At 40.5% G+C, this 26716-nt stretch overlaps 1 protein-coding gene across 5 annotated transcripts in view; it reads right to left on the reverse strand.

Annotated features, from left to right (window-relative positions):
- Positions 1–22631, reverse strand: part of NEK9 (NIMA related kinase 9) — a 36257-nt gene extending 13626 nt beyond the window's left edge. For 4 of the 5 annotated variants that reach the window (XM_032837483.1, XM_032837482.1, XM_032837486.1 and 1 more), the window contains exons 1-16: positions 22264–22631; positions 19845–20022; positions 18028–18083; positions 17412–17482; positions 15717–15822; positions 14579–14710; positions 12819–12929; positions 11915–11979; positions 9328–9378; positions 8675–8867; positions 6687–6831; positions 5738–5938; positions 5505–5551; positions 4149–4304; positions 1957–2065; positions 945–1106 (exon numbers count right to left, since the gene is read on the reverse strand). In XM_032837483.1, the coding sequence (XP_032693374.1) occupies positions 945–1106; positions 1957–2065; positions 4149–4304; positions 5505–5551; positions 5738–5938; positions 6687–6831; positions 8675–8867; positions 9328–9378; positions 11915–11979; positions 12819–12929; positions 14579–14710; positions 15717–15822; positions 17412–17482; positions 18028–18083; positions 19845–20022; positions 22264–22482 (2002 nt within the window). In that variant the 5' untranslated portion in view covers positions 22483–22631. Of the gene's footprint in view, positions 1–944; positions 1107–1956; positions 2066–4148; positions 4305–5504; positions 5552–5737; positions 5939–6686; positions 6832–8674; positions 8868–9327; positions 9379–11914; positions 11980–12818; positions 12930–14578; positions 14711–15716; positions 15823–17411; positions 17483–18027; positions 18084–19844; positions 20023–20269; positions 20352–22263 lie in introns of those variants that run through there. The other variant, XM_032837484.1, reaches the window with a different exon arrangement.
- Between the last annotated feature and the right edge of the window lie 4085 nt (positions 22632–26716).

The following is a 26716-nucleotide window of genomic DNA, read 5'->3' on the forward strand; positions in this document are numbered from 1 at the left end:
TTAAAAGAGCTGAAATGAGACAAAAGACAAGAAGATGAAATGTGATTTGTTGTTTACCAGTCACAAGAAAGAAATAGCTACAATAATGAAAAAAGTTCAGAAGTGGGGTTGGGGGGGGCAGGTGGCTCAGTCAGTTAAGCATCTGCCTTCAGCTTAGGTCATGATCCCAGCGTCCTGGGATCGAGCCCCGCATCAGGCTCCCTGCTCAGTCTGCTTCTCCTTCTCCCTCTGCCACTCCCCCCGCTTGTGCTTTCTTGCTCGCTCTCTTCAAATAAATAAACAAGATCTTAAAAAAAAAAAAAGTTCAGAAGTGATACCGGAAAGAGAAAAGAAAAAAAAGCAAGCAGAAGAGAGAGGAAAAGGAATGAAGATGAGCTCAAGTGGTGGTAAAGAAGAAGAGCAGTGAAAGGAGCAAGAAGATGCTCTGGAGAAGAAAGAGCAATGAGAGGAAAGAGAAGAAAATTTGGTTATACCAGTACCAATTCTGGAAGCCAAAAGACACAGTATTCAGCCCTTCAAGCCTCAGCAGTCCCTGAGGACACCACTGCAGTATGGCTAATCCCAGACAAGGAGCAAGGACAGATTATGTCCTTCTCTCCAACCACCCAGCCAACACTTTGTGAAACCAACATGGTGCAAGGCCAGGCATATATAGAAATATTTAATAATTCTTAAAATGTTTAACCAAAAAAGTTAAAGTAAAAAAAGTAGGGACTTAGAATATTAACTTTGCCATTATCTAGAAATATTTTTTTGTTAAAGCAATCACTATGTTGAACACATGACAAGTTAATGCAGCTCCATATGCATAACAACTGGATACCGATTTAATGTAAATTAAATGTATGATCCAGCTATATAAATAACCAGTCCACCTCTTTCCCAATCAAACACTAAAATACAGCCATCGTCCAGAAAGCCTGAGATGGTATGTACAGACTCACCATCAGTGGCAGCAATAGTAAACTCATCACCGCAGGAGACCCTGATCACCTGCTTCCCACCCAGGGGTCCTCCCAACAGGTTGATTCCCAGACGCTTCTTGTAATTCCCAACGCCCAGCTGTCCACACTTGTTGCAGCCAAAGGTCAGCAGCCGGCCTCGCTCTGAAAGAGAATAAAAACAAATAACCAGGCACAGATGGGTCACCGAATAGAGGGAAAATGTAGCCAATGTATAGTTCCGTGGACTAGCTTCTGGTTATTAAGCGTATAAAATAGAAAGCTAGCCTCACAATCTTGCACCTATGGCAGCTAGGGTATCAAAATCTATGACCAATTTGACCCAGGAAGTGACTTAATATCATATTTTCTAGTATTTTATTTTATTTTTTAAAAGATTTTATTTATTTATCAGAGAGAAAGAGAACAAGCAGGGGGAGCAGCAGGCAGAAGGAGAAGCAAGCTCCCCACTGAGCAAGGAGCCTGATGTGGGACTTGATCCCAAGACCCTGGGATCATGACCTGAGCTGAAGGCAGACGCTTACTGACTGAGCCACCCAGGCAACCCTCTAATACTGTATTTTAAATGTGGAAAATGGGTACTACCTAACTTAGCAAACTCCTAAGTGGTACCAATTAAAGGCAGTAGTGGTCTAGAATTATAGGCGTGGCATTCTCATTAAGGGATGTAGTGGCTGCATTTATAATGATTACCAAAAAAACCCCATTTACTTGCATGCCTAATTTGTTAATGAGATAATACTGGATGTGGGGGAAGGGGGAAGCAGGAGAATGTTAATATTAAGTAAGAAAAGCTAATACTTGGGACACCTGGCTAGTTCAGTCAGTGGAACATGCAACTCTTATCTCAGAGATGTGGGTTCGAGCCCCACATCGGATATGGAGATTACTTTTTTAAAAATAAAATCTTAAAAAAAAAATGAAGAGCTAACACTTGAGAAAATAAAAAGCATGAGCTACTGAAGCCTGTGTATAAAGTTACAAATCAACTCACCATCAATAGCAGCTGTGTGAGTCTTGCCTGGGGCAATTGTACGGATCTTATAAAAGGACAGCTGTTTGGCCAAGGTAAAGGAGGTTGTGTAGGGAACTTCATGGTACGCCTGAAACAAGGTAAAACACAAAGAAAGACTCAAAGGTAAAAATGAAGGGGTAGTAGGCTGAGAATGTTGTCATGGTGACCAAAAGGGCTTTTAAGCAAATTTGTTATTAAGAAGAAAGTGCCAGGTAGATTTACATCCAACAGAACACAAGACAAAATAAGCTCAATATGTAATCAGAGAATTTAATTAGTGTATGAGGCAGGACTTTCTGACAACAGAAGTTTTAGATACCTAATCTAAGAGTATAAAAAACATGAACTCTGTATCACAGAAAGTATCTACACAAGGATAGAGCCATTGACATTTTTCTTGGTTAGAGACTCTGCGTATCTAAAGGCAGGGCAAGGAATTAAAATCTTGAGGACTCTGTCCAGCCCATAATGCAACAAGTTTACTGTGATCTAATTTCATCTACAAGGCAGTGTTCTCAACATGTTAAAACCCATGTTCCCTTTATTTATTTATTTATTTATTTATTTGACAGGGAGAGAGAGAGCACAAGTAGGCAGAACGGCAGGCAGAGGAGAGAGGGAGAAGCAGGATCCCCAGTGAGCAGGGAGCCCAATGTGGGACTCGATCCCAGGACCCTGGGATTACGACCCGAGCTGAAGGCAGTCGCTTAACCAACTGAGCCACCCAGGTGCCCCCATGTTCCCTTTAGATTAGCATTAAAATATTCCCCTCATGCAAGTTTAAAATTTCACAACAAATTCAATGTTACAATAAAAACCCAAATCAAACAATATTTCTAAATATGCCTTTTCAAACTATGTAGACACACTTCCCAGACTTGCCCCAAATTTTTACTGTCCCAGTTGAGAATCATTACTTCAGAGATTGCTTAAAAATTCTTTTTTTTTTTTTTTTTTTAAGATTTTATGAGAGAAAGAGAGAAACAGAAGATAGACAGAGTGAGAGAAGGAGCAGAGGGAGAGGGATAAAGAGACTCCATGCAGAGCACAAAGCCCAACTCGGGGCTCAGTCTCAGGACCCTGAGATCATGACCTAAGCCAAAACCAACAGTCAAATACTTAACAACTGAGCCACCCAGGCACCCCGCTTGAAAATTCTTATTCACCGAGTCAGGAAATTTTTGTCTCTCTTTTTTTAAGTAGGAAAAATGCCAAATGTGGGGCTTGAACTCATGACCCTGAGATTCAGAGTTACATGCTCCACCAACTGAGCCAGCCAGGTGCCCTTGGAAACCTTCGTCTCTTAATTTGGTTCTTTAGAACATGACAAAAACTCATCATATTAACACAAAGAGAAAATGAAGACTTAATATCAGCAGTGAATTTCATGACATCCTTCAAGGAAGCGAATGGTAATTACATGTATTAAGCCCGCACAGGATCAGTGATTTGGGAGCAATAAAACTTAAAAAACTCTCCAGGGAGGTGGTACATGAAAATGTTTCTTTTCTTTTTTTTTTTTTTTTTTAAGATTTTATTTATTTATTTGACAGAGAGAGATCACAAGGAGGCAGAGAGGCAGGCAGAGAGAGAGGAGGAAGCAGGCTCCCCGCTGAGCAGAGAGCCCGATGCAGGACTCGATCCCAGGACGCCGAGATCACAACCCGAGCCTAAGGCGGCGGCTTAACCCACTGAGCCACCCAGGTGCCCCGAAAATGTTTCTTTTCATGTTAATTTTCTTGTACCTAATTCAGTGATAGGGTAGAACCTGACCCATCACTTGATTCTTTGTAACCAATTTATTTATTGAGGCATAATACACTATAAAATATTGTACAGCTTGAAAAATTTTTCTGTATGCCTATAAATGTAAAACCACCCAGATCAAAATAGAAACCACTTCCATGACCCTAGGATCCATTCTGTTAACAATCATACCCCTTTTCCCAGAAGTAACCACTACTTTGACTTCTGCCATCATAAACTCCATATAACTGGAATCACATAATGTGTACTCTTGCGTGGCTGGCCTCTTTTGCTGAACGTAATAATGTCTGTGAAATACTTTATTCTAGGTAAAATTCCAGTCACTAACCAACAGCATTCCCAAAGAAATTCCAACCTAAGAGAAGTTCTGACAGAGTGGTTAGGGCACCAAAGAGGGTACTCACTTCATGGTTGATGATTCCAGACATGCACTGATTCAGACCCAGCTTGTTGAACTCATTGAGTCCACAGGCCAGCACTTTGCCTGACTGGGTCAGCAGAAATGTCCCATCACAGCCACACTGAACTGCAACAATAATCAAGGCCTTGGGAACATCCACCTGCATGAAAAAAAAATCAGAAATTTAAAAAAAAAAAATCCCCAAACATAACTTTCATTAGGGGAAAAAAACCTTAAATTCTTTCAAAAGTAATGTCTTGCATGTAGCAGAACTGCCCACAGGAAAGACTGCTATATCCTCTTCAGATTTTTCCCAGCGGCTTAAAGACGATAGTTTTCAACAAGGAGCTCAGGTTTGGTAATAAAATAAAAGAAGGCAATTCCAGGTTGGCTAAACAGACAGCCCTGTCAATGTTTGTTTTAGTAGTAGGTCTTACTTAGAAAGACATCTCAAAAAACACTGGGAAAGGAGAAGCTTCAACCCATTGCTGATTCTATCCTCTGAGAAGGTAGGCCCCACGACAGCTACAGAAGAAACTCAGTAGCCCTCAAGGGTCTTAGTCTGGTCAATTTTAAGTGTGGTGACAGAGTACTGAGATAGCAGCCAGGACTTCCTTCCAACTGCTCACATCCCTCTAAGCTAACTAAACAGGGCTGGGAATGGTAAAGGGACAGGAGGTTTGTCTGTGAAACTCAAACCTCAGTGTTTCTCCTACAGCCTTTTCAGAAGAGGAGCAGTCATGGTTCCACAAATACTGTAAGTTAATTTTTTGAACGTAAATAAACATAGTTAACAGTGAATGGTACAGTTAATTACAGGCAATCTTCCAGTGGGCAGGCCGGCCAGCTGACCATGCTCCTCCTGCAGCTTTCAGCGCCTGTGCCAACTCTGGCAGGGCTAGCTCCTGCAGTGCCGAGAGTAATTCGGTATTATGTTTCATACAACATGACCCCTAACTACAAACATGTATTTCATCTGGTGTTCAACTGTGGAAACTGGAGGCGAAAATGGCTGTATTGGGTAAAGAGATAATTTACTGCTTTCCAGTAACTTCCCAAGGAATTTTCTGGGGTGTATTTAGCTTGATGTGACTTTTTCATGGTACGTGCTGATTTCAGCTCTCATTCCTGAGTAAAATGTGACTCCAGAGTGTCCACAATGACTGTATCCTCTTTCTCAACTGTTTATGATTTAGTCAGATGACAAGGCCACATAGTGCTAGATTGTCAGTCTCCCAGATAGAAAATATTTCAGAAATAAATACCTTGACATAAGGAGTCAGGGAAAGAGCAGTCTACGTTATCAGTGGAATCTGTGTGACCTAGATAAGCTTTAGGAAGAAGCTGCTTCTGAGTTTACCTTTTGTGGTGTATAATAATCCTCTTCTGAATCCAAACCCAGTCGTCCTGAGACACACATAAGAAAGAAAACCATTAAAATGAAGTCCTTCGTCCCAATGAAAATGTTGTGTAACATTCTTTTACTGAAGCAACACTTCTCAAGTACAGGCTACATGATGTGTTTAGATATATACAAGCCTGAAATCAAGTTGGCCCCTGGGAATAAGTGGACAGAGACAAGGCTACACCTACCATATTCGCCACAGCCCCAAGAATAGACTTCTTTGTTTCGTGTCAAAACCACCACATGATTATCTCCACAGGAGACCTGCTCCACTGGATTGTTCAGGAAGAAGTTCAGCTGCATGGGTTCTAGCACTTCGGGCCCAGCAACCTTGTCTACCCCCATGCAGCCATAATAATCAGATCCAAAGGCGTAGAGCTGACCTTCATCTGCAAAAGGAAGGCAGGCATAACCATCAAAAGAATGACTCTGTCCAATCAGAAAGCTGGGCAGGGCTAGAATGTGACTGTCCCAGTGAGGGATCTCATATGAAATGACTACGTCAGAGAAATCCGAAGGACAGACTGTGTTAAGTCTAGAGTTGCTTTTATTTAGGGGGTCATGGGTACTATTACAACAATTTTTTAAAAAGTGGTAGTACCATGCTGAAATCCTCTTGGGGTCATCTCTATTTTCTAGAGAAAAGTAAAAGTAAGTAATGGCAAGATGAAAACTAAACTTTAGCACTGGGTATTATATGGAGGTGATGCATCACTTAACTCTACTCCTAAGACCAACATTGCACTGTAGAGTAACTAACTAGAATTTAAATAAAAATCTGAGGAAAAAAAATGTTAATGGATTTAAAAAAAAAAGCTAACTAAACTTAAACTCTTGATTCCTCATTTGATATTATCCATACCTAACTAGGTGGTAACATTAGTTTTCCCCCCAACTGGAACATACAACATATTTTTCCTGAACCCACCTCTTCCGTTTTCCACGTGCCTTTCCTTGCTTATCAACCACCCTAATACTACAGCAAACTGGGGATGTTGTTATTAACGTGTGTATGTGTTCACTGTCTTTGGTTCTCTGAATAGTGTCTTTTGCTATAAAATCCCAGTTAAACCTGCACAGCATTAAGTACAATACCCCACATTAAATGCGCCGGGATGCTTACTGTTGATAGCTTACCTGTCACACAGACAGTGAAATCATCACCACAAGACACCTGACGGATAGCTTTGCCTTGCAACTTTTCCACATGCTTTGGCTGTCGGTAGGAGGCTTTGTCTCCATGGCCCAGCTGACCATGGAGTTTAGTACCCCCTTGCATATTCTGTGAAATAAAAAGGTCTTGTGAAGTTTTAACTTTTCATGCCAAAAGCTAATCTTCAATATAATTTCTTATCACAAAACCAAAGGAAAAAATCAGCTGGAAATTTAGAAATCAAAAAAAAAATAATCAAAGGAAAGTCAACCTTTAAATGACGGTTAGTAGAAAACCCCTGCCAACAGGTAAAGATTTAAAAAGTATCCAGATTGATAACCATCAAGACTTAAAAGATTACATTCCCAATTCTGTCCTTCTCCTTCAAGTCTAAGGTGAACTTTTATATTTAATTATGGGTGTTAGTGAAAAAAATTGTTTATATAGTTTAATTTGATTGTTTTCTACTGGAATATAGCCTCTTGGCAATCCTTACTAGAAGTTTTACAAATTTTGGTCATAGTTTCCCTGAAATACAGAACAATTATAAAGAATCTGGCTGCATCAAAGAGGTTGCTACATAGTACTGAGAATAGTTCAAAATGATGTTTCAATGGTTTTATAGAGAAAAGTAATTCTTTTCATTCAAGAACACAACTCTAAGTCCTTATATAAATGTTTTTTAAGGGACAATAATTTCAATTCATCTGTGAAGGCCCCTCAGGGGCTAGTTCTTTAAGGGTTTTAAGGAAATAACAGTTAATATTCTATAACAGAGGTCAAATCATTCATTCATTCTTTCAACCTATCGCTAATTGAACATCTACTGTACACACTCGAGACAAAGCCTGTCCTTGTGGAGAAGTTATCTGTGACTACTGGGAAAAAATGAGCTCCCTCAAGAAGAAGAGGAAGAGTGAGAAGAACTGAGGGCCCAAGACAAGGCTGGGTAAAGGAAAAGCACCCTGAAACAAGTGAGAAGGCACAAAAAGACAGGAGAAAAGCCAAGAGAAGATGCTGTCATGAAAGTCAAGGGAAGACAAAGGTCAAAGGAAGAAGAGATCAACTGTGTCAAATGCTGCGAGGAGGTCAAGAAAGTCAGGACAACAAAGTATCTGTGGTTTTTTTAAGGATTTTATTTATTTATTTGAGAGAGAGAGAAAGAGAGAGAGGGCACAAGAGAGGGGTGGCAGGCAGGGGAGGAGAGAGAAGCAGATTCTCCACAGGGAGCCCAACATGGGGTTTGATCCCATGACCCGGCGATCATGACCCAAGCTGAAGGCCGACACTTAACTGACTGAGCCACCCAGGCGTCCTCAAAGAATCTGTTTTATGTTCACAATTTATAGGTCATTTTATTAAGAGCAGTTTTAATCAAGTGGCAGAGATGGAAGCTGCATTGTAGGTGAATGAGGGGTGAGTGGGAGATAAGAAAACAGGTAACAAATACAGGTAATTTGTTCCAGAAGGTGAGAGAGAGGATGAAATCTAGAGAGGAACAAAGGAAAATTCTACTGAAGATATCTTCAATCACTGATACAGGTCTTGGAATTTTCCTGACATGGTACACTGCTTCATTTGTTTACAACTATTTCATAGATACTGGTTGCTCTGAAACTCATGGTAACAGAACAGAGTGGTTAAGTGACTTCCTGAAATCACCCAGCTATAAATGAAAGTCCAGTCTCCTGAGTCCAAACCTAGGGCTCTTTTCATTCTTTTTTTCCTTTCTCCCATTCATTCATTCATCAAAAACTATTTACAAATGATCTAATATATACCAGGCACTGGGGAAAGATACCTCCATGAACTAAACAGACAAAAATCCCTGCTCTCATAAGAGCTTACATTCCAGTACCCCCATGCTGCCATTCCTGCAGCACACGTTCAACTAACAAAATACTTAGACAGCCTCGGCCCAGTGAACAATCAGGCTTACATCAGTCTTCTGACGTACTTAGCATTCACTTACCACCCAGGTGTATAGTTCCTTCTCCACTGTGACCACAGCAAAGTGGGTATTCCCTGCACACACCTGCCGCGCACTACAGCCACTCTTGATGACATCCAGTTTCTGGGGAGTGGATTTTCCACCACCCCAAACATAGACTTCACTGGTTCGTGATGTTACCACAGCAATGGGTGCTTCAGTCACAGTGCTTGACCTGTCAACAACCCCCAGAACAAAGGCACATTTAACATAAAAAACTATATCAAAGAAAAATGCTTCCAGTCTGTTCCCAGAGAAGAACTGCCAATTATGGCGTGAGACAGTATGTTCTTTCTCGACAACTTATTTCAACCCTCTATCATCGCAGGCCTTGCAATTCCTGCCTCAGGGCTTCATCACAGCACAGCCAGATCGGATTCCAGTCTGGTCCGTAACACCTACACTTTTCAGTTTTTCAACATTCATCATGGTAATGATGTCCACTTCAGTATGAGGATGAAATTATAGCCTTCTGTTTTCTCAGAAATGACTATCTGACATTAATGCAGATGTTGGCTTCTCAAAGGATGCCAGCGGCTACTTACTGGGATCAAACAATGCATGGAGCAAAGAAAGAAAGACTCCCTGATGGTATTTTAAGAGATACCACTTTTTACGAGTGTCCTAGGCATTACCTTGGTCTTTTTGTAGGTGCATTAAGCAGTGTGACTTTTTCCTCCATCTCTCTACCAAAAGAAAAGCAAAGATACATGAGTGAAAGAATAGGTTCCTACATTGTGTCTCTTTAATACATTTCACAGATTTAATCATCTATAAACCATATGCCTCCTGTAACACGACAATACTTTTGGGAAAGTACCTCGATACGATTCAAACAGTTACACGGGCCTGGCTTTGGACAAATCATTAGATATGACATGGCCAGCAGTTTGGGGCCATTTGTTTTCTTTCTCCCAGAAGCATTCAAGCTGGAACAGAGAAACTAGAGTACCTCTATTGCACATTTTAAATACCCGCTGACCTCTCCATCCAGGCTTCCCCCTGACTTCCCACTCCCAGCATCTCTAAACCTCAGCTCATTCTCTTTCTCCCATACAGCCTTTCTGATTCTCCTATTTCTGCAACGGGCACTCCCCATTCTCCCAGTGGACTAGGCTTAAAACCTTTGACTTAGCTGTCTCCCTTTCTTCAATATTTGAGTCCTACAGATTCTATCAATGCAACGCCCTTTATATTCCTCTCTCCTCTCCAGGCTTGCCACATTAGCTCTGGGCAACTTTGCTTCCCACCTAGACTACAGTAGGACCTCCCAATAGGTCTGACTCCCCACACTGTCAATCCACTCTATTAGTCCTATACTGAGTTAACACTGAGATTAGTTTGCTAAATGAGTCTTCCTTAGGCATGCCCCTTATCACACGAACTACCCTCTCATAAACATTTGCTACTGTACAATAGCTTGAATTAAGCACAGATCCCTTAGCCTAGCATTTAAGATCCTTACTACCTTTCCAGCCTTCTTTCCTTCTATTTACTCCCAATATTCTAGCCCAGGATTCTTGTTCTGTCTAAAACACTTATAGCTGAATTCCTGGGGCTGATGCTTAGGTACCAGTAGTTTCTGAAAGCTCTTGAGGTGTTGCTATTGAGAACCCCAGGTCTAGAACCACTAATCAAGTAGGACTCAGAATTTCCTGAATATTTTCCACCATTTGCTATGCTTTATCCGGAAACCTCTCTGTCTTATGTTTTTCCATCAAAGTACAAAGTTCTAATGAAGTACTATGTATAAATCTATAATTATCTCAATAAAAACTGCAATTAAAAAATATCAATGGAGGGCACCTGCTTGGCTCAGTTGGTTAAGCGGCTGCCTTTGGCTCAGGTCATGATCCCAGGCTCCTGAGACTGAGCCCCACATCGGGCTCCCTGCTCAGCAGGGAGTCTGCTTCTCCCTCTCCCTCTGCCTACTGCTCTGCCTGCTTGTGCTCTCTATCTCTCAGTCAAATAAGTAAAATCTTTTAAAAAAAATTATCAATGGAAATATTTGGAAAGAAATTAAAATAGTGATTATACTGTTGGGAAAAAAGTCAGATAACAGAGTTAAATATGCTTAACCAGCACCAAAGGGTGGTACTGCTGAACATGCATCGGACTTAAGTGGAAGGTGACAGTGCTGTTTCTAGAGTATTACTTTTAGGCACTAAAACACTCGCTACACCTTAACTGGAGAAGAACCAGAAAAGATTAATTAAATAACACAACAAAATAAAGGTATTGACCAAATGACAACGATTATGGAATTAAGTATATACTTAATGTATCTAAGGGCAAGACTTAGCAAAGCAAAGCAAAGGTTTGAATATTGGGAAGATACAGAAACAAGGGACTGGCAGGGGAGGAAAAAGGACAGTAAGACAAAAACAGTAGGATGAGAATAATAAAGGGGTGCCTGGCTGGCTGGCTCAGTCAGAGGAGAATACGCCTCTTGATCTCAGGGTTGTGAGTTCGAGCCCCACAGTGAGTGCAGAGATTACTTAAAAAAAAAAAAAAAAAGAAGTAACAAAGAATACAACTTCCTTTAAGTTTGGGTTTAAAGCCTCCTACAGGACATGAGGGATAGAGGACCTCCTTCCTATCTCTAGAGACCTCTAACGCAGAAAAAAATCTCAGGAAGTAACAGGTCAACAATCACGCAAGCTTATTCTGAAGAAGATTCCTCCCACTGCAATATACCATCTAAGTGAATGCACTGAAAAACAAAGGCCCACTTTATCCATACTACTATCTGACAACCGCTGAGCAACTTGTGCCAAGCCCCGGGCTGAGCACTTTATATGCATTCCCTCCTTTAATCCTTACCCTATCTGACTTTATAGAGGAGAAAACCAAAGAACAGAGATGTTAAATAAGTTGGCAAAGAAAGTAACACAACTCAGATACAAACCTAAGGATGTCGGAGTGCAGAGCCCTCCCCACTTAAGTACTACACTCCAATGCCCTAACTCAAGATTAAAACTCACAGATGAGGACAGCACAGGGCGCTAGGGTCTCATCAGTGTAAATTCAGAATAAAACAGCACAGGCTAAGGAGGTGAAAGTCAGGAGCTCCTCTCAAGCAGCAAAAGCAAAGATGTTGGTAGAAAAAGGCACCAGAGCTGCCAAGTCAGGAAACGCTGCCCTCTCCTGTGGTCCTCTGATCGGGCCTTAACAGTCAACCATCCATGGAAAGACAACAGAGTGGACGTCTCTGTACTTTACCTCCTGCGTTTCCTGAGAAGAGGGCGATCCAGAAGTTCATCTGCTGTGGGTCTCTGCTCAGGATCCTAAAAAGTACAAACTGGGTCAGTTTTAATTTAAAGGAAAACGGCACAATGGGGTCTAAAGAGGCATTTTACTTCCTCTTAGAAGGCTGCATGCTAATTACTCAAAGATCACTGTATATTATCCTCTTTTTGAAATTGTTTCAAAAAACAATTTCTCATGTCACATTCCATGTTTTATGCATATCATCTTATTATCATCAACACCTGCACATGAATGAGAATGCACCTTCCTTACTTGTTCAGTTACGGCACTGCCTCTCAAATTGCAGTATCTATAGCACATAAGAATCTCCCAGAGTGCTTGTTATAAAGATTTCTGGGCTTTACCAACAGAAATTCTGATCCAGTTGGTCTGGGGTGGGACTCAGGAATCTTCATTTTTCATTTGCAAAACTCCTCCATTCCCTAGCAATTCTAACACTCTATGTTCATGAACCATATTTTGAATAATACCAACCTGGAGCTACACTACTATCTATACAACTACACATATTCTGCACCGTAGGAACTCTAAATTATCTCTGACTACAATTTTGTAAAATTAATCTATGAAAATTAATCCTGATCATTAAAAAAACAGAGCACTACTTAGATGGTAAAATCATCTCACAAATCAATAAGGTAAGAATAAAGCAGAATAAAGCTTCAGGATTTGTTGCCTGAAACAAATAACTATCATGAATTACCAAAGCCTATTCCTCTGGGTATAGCCACAAATATATCCTACCCTGGAGGAGTGAATGTGTCTTTGTGCCAGTTCACCGATGCATACCATACTCCAAACACTATGGTGTGAAGGGAAAACCCTAAACAGAAATCAACATGTAAGTAACACTTACCTGGTCAAGGCACGCATGGACCATCTGAATCAGTTCCAAAGAGTACTGGCTAGAATCAACTTCCATGGCCCGGATTCCTTGTACAATCTTCACACACAAGTTGAGTGGATTCTATGACAAAATGATTATTCTTGGTTATATAAAGATTATAATGTACTAGTAGGACCTCAGAAATGTCTGTGACTTTTTTCTTTTTTCTTTTTTTTTCTTTTTTTTTTTTTAAAGAAATGGCAATAGTTCTGCATTGGGTTTGATTTCTTTCATAACTATTAGTATGCATCACCAAGAAATGGCTAGGGATACACTGTTGCAATCAGAAGGAATAAAGCCAAACGGCCAACACAGAGATATGATTATGTGGTCAATAGTATAATACCTGGAGTATATTAGAATCCGACCCTTCAACTGAATCCCAAGAAAAAGGAAAACAAGATTAGCTATGCTTCCTGGCTTTAAGTACCTTCTTTGCCAAGTAATCTGCCTCCTAATATATATATTCTCATAATGGTTATGCAGGGGATACTCTGCTGCAACAGTAAGGCAGTGAATAATAAGATGACAATGATAATAATATAATAATAACACCACTAACAACTTTATTGAGAGACCACAGTGTGCTAGGTAGGCACTCTTACAAACCCCCTGTAAAGAGGTTATTATGATTACCAATTCAGAGATGCAAAGTAACTTGCCCAAGACTACGCAGATAGTAAAAAATGGAGTCATAACTCCACCCAAGGTCTGTGTTGACTCTAAAACTCATTTTCCTTCCACTATAGTATTTAGAAGAATCAGATGATCCACCAGAATAAACTTAAGGATTTAGAAAAATAAACAAGTCTCATGAAAGGCCAATGAATTTGCATTCTCTTACATTTGCATCTTTCATATACATTATCACAGCATCTCTATGAGAAAGATACTTATTTTTTCCCTGTTACAGATAATGAAATAGAGGATCAAAGAAATTCTGAAAACTATTCTAAAGTTCTCACACATGGTTTGTAGAGAACATTGGATGTGATTCCACTTTTGCTACTCAAATTGGTCCAGGGACTAGCAGCATCAGCATCATGTGAGAGCCTGTTAGAAATGCAGAACATTGGGGCTCTCTCCAGACCTACTGAAAAAAAGAGTCTGCATTTTAACAAGGTGCCCCGGTGTATGAAAGGTGCCTTCATACACCTGGGTGCCTACACACACCTGGGTGCCTACACAAGGTGCCTATGTGTATGAAAGTTGGAGAAGCACTGCTTTACACTGGGCTTTACTTAGGAAGAAAAGAAAAAAGACTAAAAGGAATTTGTTGTCCATTGAACAGTAACAATCTCTAATATAAGAGTCAGTGTGTAATTTTTTTATAAAAAAGGTCAAAACACTTAATGAGCATTACATAATTTGCCTTAGCTTAAAAAAAAAAATGATGCAGCTGAAGCATAAGAAATGAAATGGCTTATCCAAACTATAGCATCACATAGTGGATCCTAGAGGCAATTTCAAAATTACAGTCAACAAATTCAAGTACAATGCTCACAGCACCTGAGTAACGTTATTTCAGTGGGGAACTGAAGTTAAAGATAAATCTGGTATACAGCATTTTAATAATACACTACACCAAGCCACTGCCTGAATACTTTGTCTGTTTGTTTGCTTATAGCTGATTTCTGATGAAGAAATCAGAAACTCAGGGATAAAGGAATTTGATTTTCTCAACCAAGTTATAACATTTGTAAGGACCAGGTGGGGAAAATACAACTTACTGTAGCATCAAATGTTCTCTTTAATGTAAGCAGTTCAAAAATGACACAGCCTACTGCCCAGATATCAGACTTGAAATTGTATTTTACTCCTTGGCAGAGCTCTGGAGACATGTAATACGGAGTTCCCACAAGCTGAACGACAAAGAAAACAATCAAAGAATAACTTCATTTCTGAGGTAACTTTATTAATATTTCAATAACTGAAGTAAATTTCCCACAAATAGTGGTAACAACTATAAGATATTCATCAGCATATTCTAAAAGTTTTTTATGACATGATGCCACTATGGGAGAAATCTTTTTTCTTATCAAATTCTTTCAAGGACAGAGTACTATGAAACCAGAAGAGTAATAATTGGGTTTTATAATTCCTAGAAGGATGAAATCACTGTCCTTAAAGAGGAACTTATGTCTACTCTTTACCAATGGTCTTTCTTAGGATCAAGTGAGAAGGGAGCCCTGCAGTTGAGATGGTGTATGGTACTAACGTCAGATTGTTCTCTACGCCTCAGCCTCTATTTGTAACATAGGGCTCCTGAACCAGAAAAATTCAGAGGAAACACAAAAAGATATGTCCAACATCATAAGCTCAAATAAATACTAAATAAGAGCTAAACTGAAATCTACGAAAGATCCTAAACCAGAAAAAAATGGTAGAGCATTTCCCTGTTATTTTTTTTAATTAAAGATTTTTATTTTTTTGAGAGAGACCAAGAGTGAGTGAGAGAGAGAGAGAGAATGAGCAGGGAGGAGGGGCAGAGGGAGAGGGGGAAGCAGACTCCCCACCAAGCAGGGAGCCCAATGGGGGACTCAATCCCAGACCAGGACCCGATCCAAAAGCAGACGCCCGACCAACTGAGCCACCCAGGTGCCCCATTTTCCTGTTTTTAGAAAGCAATGGAAGGGCTATGAGGTCGGAGCTGTGATGTGGGCAATGACTCTTAAAAGAATACCTGAGCATGCGAATGCCTGTGAGTAAGCACAGGAAAAAGACTCCCGAAGACCTGCTTTATAAATATGGAGAACTTGCAAGAATACTGAGAAAAGTGTGTGAGATTTGGAGTGGTGTACATTTATATCTCAGAGTACTAGAAAGGAAAAGAAAAAAAAAATTAAGACAAGGGCAATATATACTTACCGTCTCAGCCATGGAATACTCAGAATTAAGTTTCTTGGCTAGGCCATAATCTCCAAGTTTTATTAGGTTTGCCTTAGTCAGAAAAATGTTTAATGTCTTTATATCTCTGGGAAAAAAAAAGATATTGTATATTAAACTCCTACAGACAATTGTTTTGTTTCATCCCCAACTCTTCCCAGAATTAGTACAGAATAAACTGAGTGGTTACCCTGTTCACACTGTTATGGGATCCCAAACAGTGGTCACCACTTTTCCATGTACTTTAACATTGAAAAGAGGATTTGGAGGAATGGAGTCAGAGAATTAACTTCATTCTCTAGGGCTTCGTAGCACAAGCATGTCTCCCACACCACTGAAGATGTTGGGAAAAACTGAGAGGGCCAGATGGAAAACACAGTGCCCCCAGGTAATCCTATAATTCCTGTAAGGTGCACTGCCTCTTTCAATTACCATTTATGTCTTGAATTGGTTGGTATTAAAGTTTCAAATCTGTTAAGAAGAGGCAAGAGGCTCACACCCCAGCAGCAACATGACTAGGCTGTTTAGCTCACCGAAATAAAATCACTGGCTATTTTTCTAAAGATGAGTTGGTCATAATGTAACACAAATAAACTGTGCCTGGTTTACACTCTGGGTTCCTTAAGATGTGAAAAAAACAGAATACTCTTTGAGACTTTTGAAAAGAAAATAATATGCAACTAGTAGCCATTCAATAGCTATTGAGAAGCACATGTTAACTGAAAGAATAAGCCACCAACAAAAAAATACTGGAGAATCAACATTAATCTCTAGCAATGATCAATGACTCACTTAAGAAGGGTATAATGTGGAAATGTTCTAATAGTTCTTTCCTATAGCTAGAAATGAATAGAAAGCAGGTTCCCCCTCTGCCCTGCAAAGAGCTGGTAAAATTGTAAAATTAATTGTACAAACTAGCTTTTTATCTAAATTAAGACTCATTTATAAAATCAAAAATACTTGCCAATTATTATTGGTCATAGAAAACATTAACTGTGAATTCCAACCAATCTAATACCACTTCTCTTAGTGGCTTTTAGACTTTATTGATGAATTAATGAACTGAACTCTAAAACATCTTTTAAAGAAGTGACTGAGCACTACTTAGCTACTGAGAGTCTTCCTAGATCACAAACATAATTTAACTTCAGGAAGTGAAGGTAACACCCGTCATTACTCACTCTTTCCTTCCTAAATTATATTAACGGAAAAGCCTTGCCTGCTTAACCAAAAATATAATAGTGCTGATGGGAGGTACCCAAGGTGGGGGTTAGATTGGTGGGGAGGAATCAATCCTGTATTTTTTTTTTTTTACATAGGCCCCACATACACCCAACATGGAGCTCAACGCAGGGCTTGAACTCATGACCATGAGATCAAGACCTGAGCTGAAACAAGAGTTGGACGATTAACCAACTGAGTCACCCAGGTGCCCCTCCGTCCCATATTCTTTTTTTTTTTTTTTAATATTTTATTTATTAATTCGACAGAGAGAGAGATCACAAGTAGACAGAGAGGCAGGCAGAGAGAGAGGAGGAAGCAGGCTCCCCGGTGAGCAGAGAGCCCGATGCAGGGCTCGATCCCAGGAACCTGGGATCATGACCTGAGCTGAAGGCAGAGGCTTAACCCACTGAGCCACCCAGGCACCCCTCCGTCCCATATTCTTTCACTCATTACCTATGAAGGATTCCAGCTTTATGGATACAGCTCACTGCTGAAACAATCTGAAATAGGTACCACACCACCATCTATAGAAAAAATAAATAAATTATATTTGGATGGGAAACAAAAAAATTCCACTTAAATAAAGACACACACACTAAAACAAACAAACAAAGGAAGCTACAATCAGAGGTTATGATTCAACATGACCTGACATCTCTCGCTTGGAGGTTGAGTAGGGAAAGAAAAGTGGAAGGGGTAAAAATAAAAAGCAAGTCATCATAAAACAGTTCCAATGCCGTTATAAAATATAGTATGGTGAAGCAGAGTTGTGGAAAGAAATCCAAGAAGAATGCAAAGGTATAGAAAACTGGGCATACCAGTCTGCAGTAATAGAACCGGGAAAGAAAGCCCATAGAGAATCATGATGTGGAGGTAAAGCGTTTAGGAAGCAGCTATAGACAGCTTCCTTGTTAGAGGTTTCCTTTCTCATGAATAGCAACCAGAGCCTGGAAGGAGTCTGAACAAAAGGAAAAAAACACTCTTCATTGTTGGAAGAGTAAATACAGGCCTAGAATGCAAGAATCACAACAATACAATTCTAGCTTCCTTCCACAGAAGCATGAATTACCTCTTCCTCAAACAACTTGTCCTTCTGACGAAGGATTTTGTCATACAGGTTCCCTCCTACAATTAAACAAGAGAAAGGTGTGAAATGCTTCATAAAGATCAAAGCTTGGCTCCTGTAGCTACTAGGGTTTTAACAGCTGACACAAAAAAATGAATCTCTCTTGACTTTTTATAAAACCCTCCCTATCCTTCAAGGACTATATCCCAAGTCTTCTTCAAAGATTCCCCTCCCTAACAAATGAGGTTTGATGCAAAAATAGGAAGTACATTTTTGGAAAAGAGAAGAATAAAGGCCAATCATATATTATCCCAAGTAACAAAATACCTTGAATGTCTTCAAAATCAGAAGATTTTCTTCTCTAGAACTCTTTTTAAAGAACCTGCAATGTTTCTGTTGTTACAGATGTTTCTGATGTGACTATTAGAACATTTGGGCTATACCTGTGATGCAATGTTTTGTACGTACAGGGGCATCTCATCAACAACTTCCTTTTTTACTACTTCACACTGAAAAGGTTTCCCATAATTTAGGGGACACCCTAGACTGTTTCCATTCATTACTCCCTTTACTCCTTTCTGCAGAGTAAGTCTGAATGTGCTTCTCCCTTGCCTTTATCAAGTAACAGACTACAAATGATCACCATTCATTTTACTTCCTAAAACTATAACTCACACCTTAGTCCTGGCTCAGTTTCACAGCTTCATTTCCCCTGCAATTTAGCAACTCAGTGTTTCAACAAATCTACCATTTGTTCTAGTCCCTCCTAACCACAAAGGAAGTTAACTGCTTGAGGCTTCTGCTACTTCAGAAATCTCTAAAATAGTCTTGTACATTTAGGGTTGATCAGAACCGGCAACAATCATAGTACACAAGAGACAAGACAAAAAGTTCGAAGTCTAAGAGCTTTCTCTTAGAGATTTAAGTGAAGGATATGCTGGGACTTCTTACCATGTAGCTTAAGAAAGGGCTTTGAGGGTTCTCCTGTGTAACAAGGATAACAGCTAGTACAGTGTGTATTAAAGATTTGCTATACACCAAGTACTAAGCTGTGGGGTTTACATATTCATTTAATACAATCACCCTAGGAGACAGGTACTGTTATTAATAAACTCATATTAAGATGAGAAAGCTGAGGGACAGAGAAGTTTCTTGTGCAAAGTTACAGAGTTAAGAAGTAGTAGAGCTTGTGATATGGATTTAGAGTCTATATTCCTATGACTGAGCTAATACTGCTATCTTATAAGCAAAATGGTCCAAAGAAATCAGAGACCAAATAAATTAAGGCCATGAATTGCTATGTGTCATTTTCATTCAGCTTTGATCTTTGAACCACTTTTCAATTGGACAGCTCTGGCTGAGTCAATATAAATATCACTTATAAGATTTCATTAAATATTACATCAAGCAGTGCCAAGCCAGGCACTATGTCTCTAGTGCCTAATTAGATGTCTAACATTAATGCCTAACTAAAGTCAATTCATGTGAAAAAAAAAAAAAAAACAAAAAACAAAACAAAAAAAACCCCAAAACCTTGAAAAGTGAATGTAAAATTCAACTCAACAAATAATTTGAAGATGGAACTAGAAGCATAAGAGAGAATTGAGTATGCAGGGGAAAATCCCTCCCCTTATTTCGTAAATCACTTAAAAATTCTCCAAAAACTCTTATCTTAAACTATCTGAACTATTTCTCTTAAACTAGAAATCTGTTTAAAGTTTTTAATCAACATATATGCCTCTTATTTTCTTCTCCCTTTCAAGGTAAGTACAAGCACAACAATGTCTTGCCAGAGGAGGTCCCACTGAATTTTACCTTACCATTACAATATTCCAGCTCAATCAGCAGAGTGGTATTGTCCATGAAGTGATTGTAGTAGGCAATAATATTGTCATGCTGCAGCAACGCCAGAATAACAATCTCATTCAAGGCATCACGACGTTCCTTCTCTGAAAGTCGGGTCAAATCAACTTCCTTCCACACAACCAATGAGTCATCCTACAACACAGTAATAGAGGTATCGTGCTTTCCTCTAGCCTGGCAGAGAATGAATCCACACCTTGATCTGTAAACCTAGAAAAAAAAAAAACTTCCCAGATGGGCAGAGACTGACTCCTTTAATTTTTTCCTTTAAAGAAAACAGGAACAGAATTTAATGGTTCTTCATACAATTGAGCATTGTCATTTACTACAGGACTGGGGAAAGTAAAGCACTAAGATACTGTAACATTGTTGCTACACTTACTTAATTTGCATGATGTCAATTCTAGGTAAAAATATGAGCTAGGGGTACATCTCAAAGATTTCTGTTGAAGGACATATCACAACACTGTAGTACGGCGAGAATACTGGAGAAATGGAGAACTGGAGAGAGTAGTTACTTAGAGTTGACCACAGTTTCTTGTAAAATGGAAATATTAAACTTACCTCTACTTGTATAAATTTAGATTTCTCTATAGTGATTTCTATTTATGCTTTCTAGATAGAATAAGTCATGCCTGAGGGCTTAGAATTCACTTCCCTTACCTGCCCTATTTTGCAACTGTGTCTCCTACAACTTTTACATGTCATGTATTTTCCTTTATCCATGACAATTTATCTGCAGCTCCCAATATTCACTCCCTTTTATAACACTCAAATTCTTTACTGATACTGCTCTCCAGCCCAGGAGCATCCCCACCTAAATCACACTCCCTATCCTTTAAAATGATTCTGCCAGGCCTTTTAGGGGGATATCCTGATTAAACCTTCTACTGTGCATTTATCCAGTGCAATCCATTCCTTCCTTTTCAGAACTCATACACTGATATGATATTTGTGCATCCTTTCTCATTTATATACACATACAACTTAAATGCTCTTTTCTTACTAACAGGGCTAACTTATCTTCCCACTGATATTTAACCTTCTGGAGGGAAAGGGCTGCTTCTAATCAACCCTTTGTAAATTCACAAACCTAATAAACATTTGGTGATATAGATAATGCTATGCCTATTTTGGGAAGTGTAATCAAATTTAACATAAAACCAACCTCAATAATCAAGATCAACATGCTGGAAAGGCATGGGCGAGGAAATGGGAAACTGTTCTAGCCCAAGATTTACTTCTAATTGAAGTGTCAAGTGATTTAAATGTACTGTCTTAGTTTCTTTAGTTATAAAACAGAAATAGCAATGCTTATCTCTTTTTCATGAGTACAAATAAGAAAAACAGATACTAACGGTAACCCTAAAATCATACATTAATGTTGCATTAAGATAAAGAACACCTGAAGATTCTTTTCTTGCAACCACCCCTCTCCTCCATCTTTCAGCCTTAAAAGTATGCTAGCCTGGAACACACCCCAGAACTGCAGATGGATCACTTATGGATGAATCATCATCATCCGAAGTCAAGTTCAAGACTTTAGGGATCACATCCAAATGATGGCTAGTTTTTGGAAGTAGTCACCACTACAGGATTTCAGATCAGTGTTACGCTCTAAACTTGGGGGGTCAGTGAGCCACGAATCTCTCCAAAGGATCTGTATATATGCAATAGGGGATGGGGGGAGGGTGGGATTATGTTTCCATCAGGTTTTCAAAGGAGTCCTTGCCTCCCGCCAACCCAAGTTAAGAAATAGTGGCTCAGAATATATCGAAAAGGTATCTCCCGTGCATAAACACTGATGAAGAAAGCAACGACGAACCCACTGATCTTCCAGAAAAATCTCCAATTAAGTGTTCATACCTGAACTTAAAGATAACGGCAAAGACACGGAGTTGCCCCTGACGTGGGAATTTTGAAGCTACGCCCCTCCTCTCCACCCCGACCTTGGACAGCTATACACGTGGGAGGAAGTTTTGACAACACTTCACATTCGTATGCCACTTTAATTTACAGTTTGCAAAGCACCTTCGTTCGATCCTCAAAATTAAACTTAAAAAATCAAGGTTAATTTTTAGGATAGTTATCATTAACCCCAATGTACAGATGGGGAAACCAAAGCTCAGAGAAGGTCCAATGCCTTGCTCAGTTCCCCGGGTTCGACAGAAAAGACCAGTCAGTAAAACCAGTGATCTACAATTCCCAGTGCAGGTGAGCTGCAAGAATGGAGAACACCCTGAGACATACACCCTGCGGCCAGGCAAATCTAAGTGAGGCCGAGGAGCGAGCCGCAGGCAAAGCCGGGACCCGGTCGGGGCTGGGAAGCGGGGCGGCGAAGGAGGGGCTGGGGCGGCCGGAGCCAGGGGCCGCTACCTCGGTGCGGCGGTACAGCGTGGCCTCCCCGAAGGCGCCGCGGCCCAGGATGCGGATAGGGATGTAGTGCAGCTCCTCCTGCTCCGCCGCGCCGCCGCCGGCTCGTGGCCCCGGGCCGGAGCTGGGCCCCGGGCCCGAGTCCCCGCCACCCCCGGACTCGCTCCCAAAGTCCGAGTTGATGGAATCGCAGTGTCGCTCGTACTCGCCCAGCACCGACATGGTGGCGGCTGCGGGACCGGCCTGCGTGTCCCCAGCGGCGCTGGCCGCACTACGGCCTCTCTCGCTTCAGACGCCGGCCCGCGGCTCCGTCAGCCCCGCAAACCCGCGAGGCTCCATGGTGGCTCCTTCCCCCTGACCCGGAAACAGTTCCGGGTGCTTCCGGCCCGGCGGGCTCTCCCTCCCGCCCCCAACGCCCTCACCGCCTTCGCTCGCCCACTTGCTTAGTCTCGCGGTCCCGGCTTCCCTCCCTTCCACCGGCCGCTGTGCGGGACACGGAACCGGAGGCTTCAGGCTGCGGCAGGGGAGTCTCCTTCGGGTGTGTAGACCCCGCCCCCGATCCCTGGCCACGTTCCAAACAGCTTCGAGGTCCGGAGGTCGCCCAGTCGCTTTGTGGCGCCAGGCCTATCTCAAGGGCAGTGATTCCACGTTGAACAGTGCTCTTTGTTTAGTGAGAAACTGAAGATAACTCTAGTAATCGGAAATGCTTGCCTCCTGTCATCTCAGTCCGTGGGCCCAGTTATTGCTCCCAGAGCCACCCTAGGTCCCTTTTCTATGCAACTCCAAAAGTAATTCAAGTCAACTCTCCTTACACTTTTTCCAGGTTTAACATTCTCCTTCCGTGTGTATTTCCACATCTTTGACTGTCTCATCTCATGCAACATTCTTTAAAGCACTAGGTGCCAGTGTTTCTGTGGGTGGGAAAGCTACAAGGTTTTTGTTACCCGCAAGTCACTAAGAAAATTGTAATACAGTGAAAAAACATGTTCCATCAGTGACTGACCTTGGTCAACTTTACATCTCCAACATTACATTACAACTCCTACATCTCCTGTAGGAACAGGACTAACATCACAGAGGTAACAGCTAACTTTTATTAAGTGTTATGTTCCTGACACTACGCTAAAGGTTTTCTTTCCTGGAGTCATCCCACTTAATCCTCGTATTATTTTCATTCTATAGAAGGAACGGAGATGACCCAGGTTAAGTCACCTGCTCAATGTTACACAGCTAGTAAAGAGAGCTGGGAGTCAAACCCAGTAATCTGGATCCACACCATTCAGAGAGCATGATGTTTTGGGACCAAGAGAAAGTTATGTGGCTGGAGGCCAGGGTATATGTGGTATAAAAGCAAAAAAGACAGGGCCTCAACTGTTGAGTTTGGCTTTCCTGTGGGCAATAAAAAATTATTCAAGATTTTTAAGCAGGGGAGGATATGATTAGTAACTGTGTGTCCCAATTTGCTGGGGAAGTCCCAGTTCACACCTTTCCCCCAGGAATAACAGAGCTTTATTTTGCTCAAGTGCCCAGCTCAGACAATAAACAATACAGTCACTTTACATAAGACCAAAGTTATATTTTACAAAGAACAATGTGGAGGACAAAGACTAGAGGCAAGGAGACCAGTTAAGGGGCAATTTATATTCTAAGAAAAGAAGAGGCACTGAAGTATTTATCAGTGTGAGTAGAAAGGAAGTCCAAATTTGAGAAATCCATCTGAAGAACATTTTTTTAAAACTTTTTAAAAACATTTCATTATTTTACCCGAGAGAGATAGGGACAGAAAGCATGAGTAGGGGAGGGGAAGGGGGACAAGATAGCTCCCCACCAAGCAGGGAGCCTGATGCAGGCCTTGATTCCAGGACCCCAGGATCATGACCTGAGCCCAAGGCAGACACTTAACAGACTAAGCCACCCAGGCGCCCCATCTGAGGAACATCTAGAACTTTGTGATCAGTTGAGATGTGGTTGATGAAGTAAGTTTGAGTCCAGAAGATTCACTTTGTGATTTTTCATGAGGTGGACAGTGATAGCAAGCAGAGGATGAAGATACCTGGTAGAATGGGATAGGGGAGTTGTGAAGGATGAGCTCACACTCCTACCTATGACCTCTCTGCAGCTCATCAGTGACCCTTGTAAGGTATGATACCCTACACTCTGCATAACATTCCACACTAGCTCTGAATAGGAGAGCACAAGGGACTTCTGTCTCCCTTGATCTGGGTGGAATACTTCTATTAGTATACTAGCCTTTGTAACAATAGTCTGCTTATACCATACTTGTACTTTACGAAGCTTCTTTTCCACAACCAAAGCAATCCAAGGTAACACAGCTCTTCCGCTAGATCACATCACTTATCTGCAAAGCTTGAAAATACTGATGTCTTGTTATGTTCTTTATTGACTATCTCCATTCATTAGAATGTAAACTTCACAAGAGCCTGGATTTTGTACTCATTTACAACTATGTATCAGTTCCTAGAAAAGTGCTATTAAAAGCTTAAAAATTATTTGATGGTGGGGCACCTGGGTGGCTCAGTGGGTTAAGCCTCCACCTTCAGCTCAGGTCATGATCTCAGGGTCTTGGGATAGAGCCCCACATCGGGCTCTCTGCTTGGTGGGCAGCCTGCTTCCTTCTCTCTCTCTGCCTGCCTCTCTGCCTACCTGCGATCTCTGTCAAATAAATAAATAAAATCTAAAAAAAAAAAATTATTTGATGGATAAATATTATCCATTATCCATCACCTCATTATCACCTCTGTATAGAACATTTTTTAAACCTAAATGCAAGCCCAACTGATAATCCCTGTCATATTTCATTATGTTGGTTTCATTCCAGTATGCCGGATTATATAGATATTTGTAAATTTCTCAATTAATTCATTCAACAAACACTGAATACCAACTTGTGCCAGGTGCTGAGTTACAACAGAAAACAAAAATAGCGTGGTTCCTACTCTCATGGAGCTTACAGTCCATATAACAAGTAACTAGACAATTACAACTTTTCAGGGCTATAGTTAAGTACAAGCTCCTAGAAAGGAATTTAGGAGGGGCATCTTTCCAAGCCAGACTTGCTGGGTTGATGAAGGCTTCCTGGAGAAATATGCAAAATGTTAAGTCAGTGATGGCTAAACAAAGTAGGGAGATCATTCTGGATAGAGGCCATTTCAGCTACCTCCTCCTATTCATTACAAGGCACTTTGAGGATAGGTATTGCTTCTTATTTATCTGAGTCTTCTCCAGAGTTTAATTCAGCATATTAAACAGAATATATGTTCAATAAATGTGTTATTTTTTTCAGTTAAAAGAATGGAAAAAGTAATCACTTAAAATCGAGAGTAAAGAGGTTTCAGCCACAGCTTTTTCATTTTATTCTGGCATCTTTGCCATGAGGAATGATAGTTTTCTGTAGCTTTGTTAGCCTGGTATTACAAATTGTTTTAGTTATAATGCATAGACACAAGCTTAAGAGACAAATGTCCTGTTCTCTTAGAGAGTATGGAACAGAAACACTCGTGCTCAGTTCTTCATTATACTCGATATAAATGAGACTAAACATCTGGCCTTTGAATATTCATAAATCCAGAAGTACTGAACATTCTCTAAAGGTATAACTGATTTCAGACTGCCTTTGGACAAAAACGGATATATGTTGTATTTTAACAAGTAAACAGGATGCTATGTAGCAGAAGTTCCAGGTTGTGAATGGCAGATCCCTGGGGCCAGAGAGTCACCGTAAAGATTAAAAAATCTACCAAAGTACCAAGCGAAGTCTATACCTTCACTTTCCAATATTAGCCTCTAGCTACATACAGCTATTAAACACCTGAATTGCAGCTAGTCTGAAGGCAGATGTGCTGTAGCTGTAAAATGCACAATGGACTTCAAAGACTTTATATGAGAGAAAGAAAGAAAAATACTCGTGGGGTGTCTGGGTGGCTCAGTCGGTTGGGTGCCTTACTTCAGCTTGGGTTATGGTCTTGGGAGTCCTGGGATCCAGCCCCATATTGGGCTCCCTGCTCCGTGGGGAGTCTGCTTTTCCCTCTCCCTCTGCCATTCCCGCTGCTTGTGCTCTATGTCAAATAAATAAAATCTTTAAAAAAAAAGTAAAATATTCATTAATCATTTTTATATTGACTGTATGTTGAAATGCTCTTTTGGATATGTTAGACTCTATTATTAAAACTAATTTTGCCTGTTTCTTTTCACTTCACTGTGATACTAGAAAATTTAAAACTATACATGGGGTGTATGTTATGTGCGATACCACTACAGCAGATTGAATAATTAATATGCCAAACACATACTACCATTTAACAAGCATATGACACTGCTGAGATGATTAAGTTCATTTAAAAGTTTGGCTGAATTCGTTCGCCATTTATGTTCTGTAAAAGTAAATCATCAGTGAGAAACAAGACATTTTTGATATTAAAAGTTATATTCAAATTTG

Source organism: Lontra canadensis, unplaced genomic scaffold (genome assembly GCF_010015895.1).
Source record: "Lontra canadensis isolate GAN:19392208 unplaced genomic scaffold, GSC_riverotter_1.0 scaffold98, whole genome shotgun sequence".
In the NCBI taxonomy this organism is placed as follows: Eukaryota; Metazoa; Chordata; class Mammalia; order Carnivora; family Mustelidae; genus Lontra; species Lontra canadensis.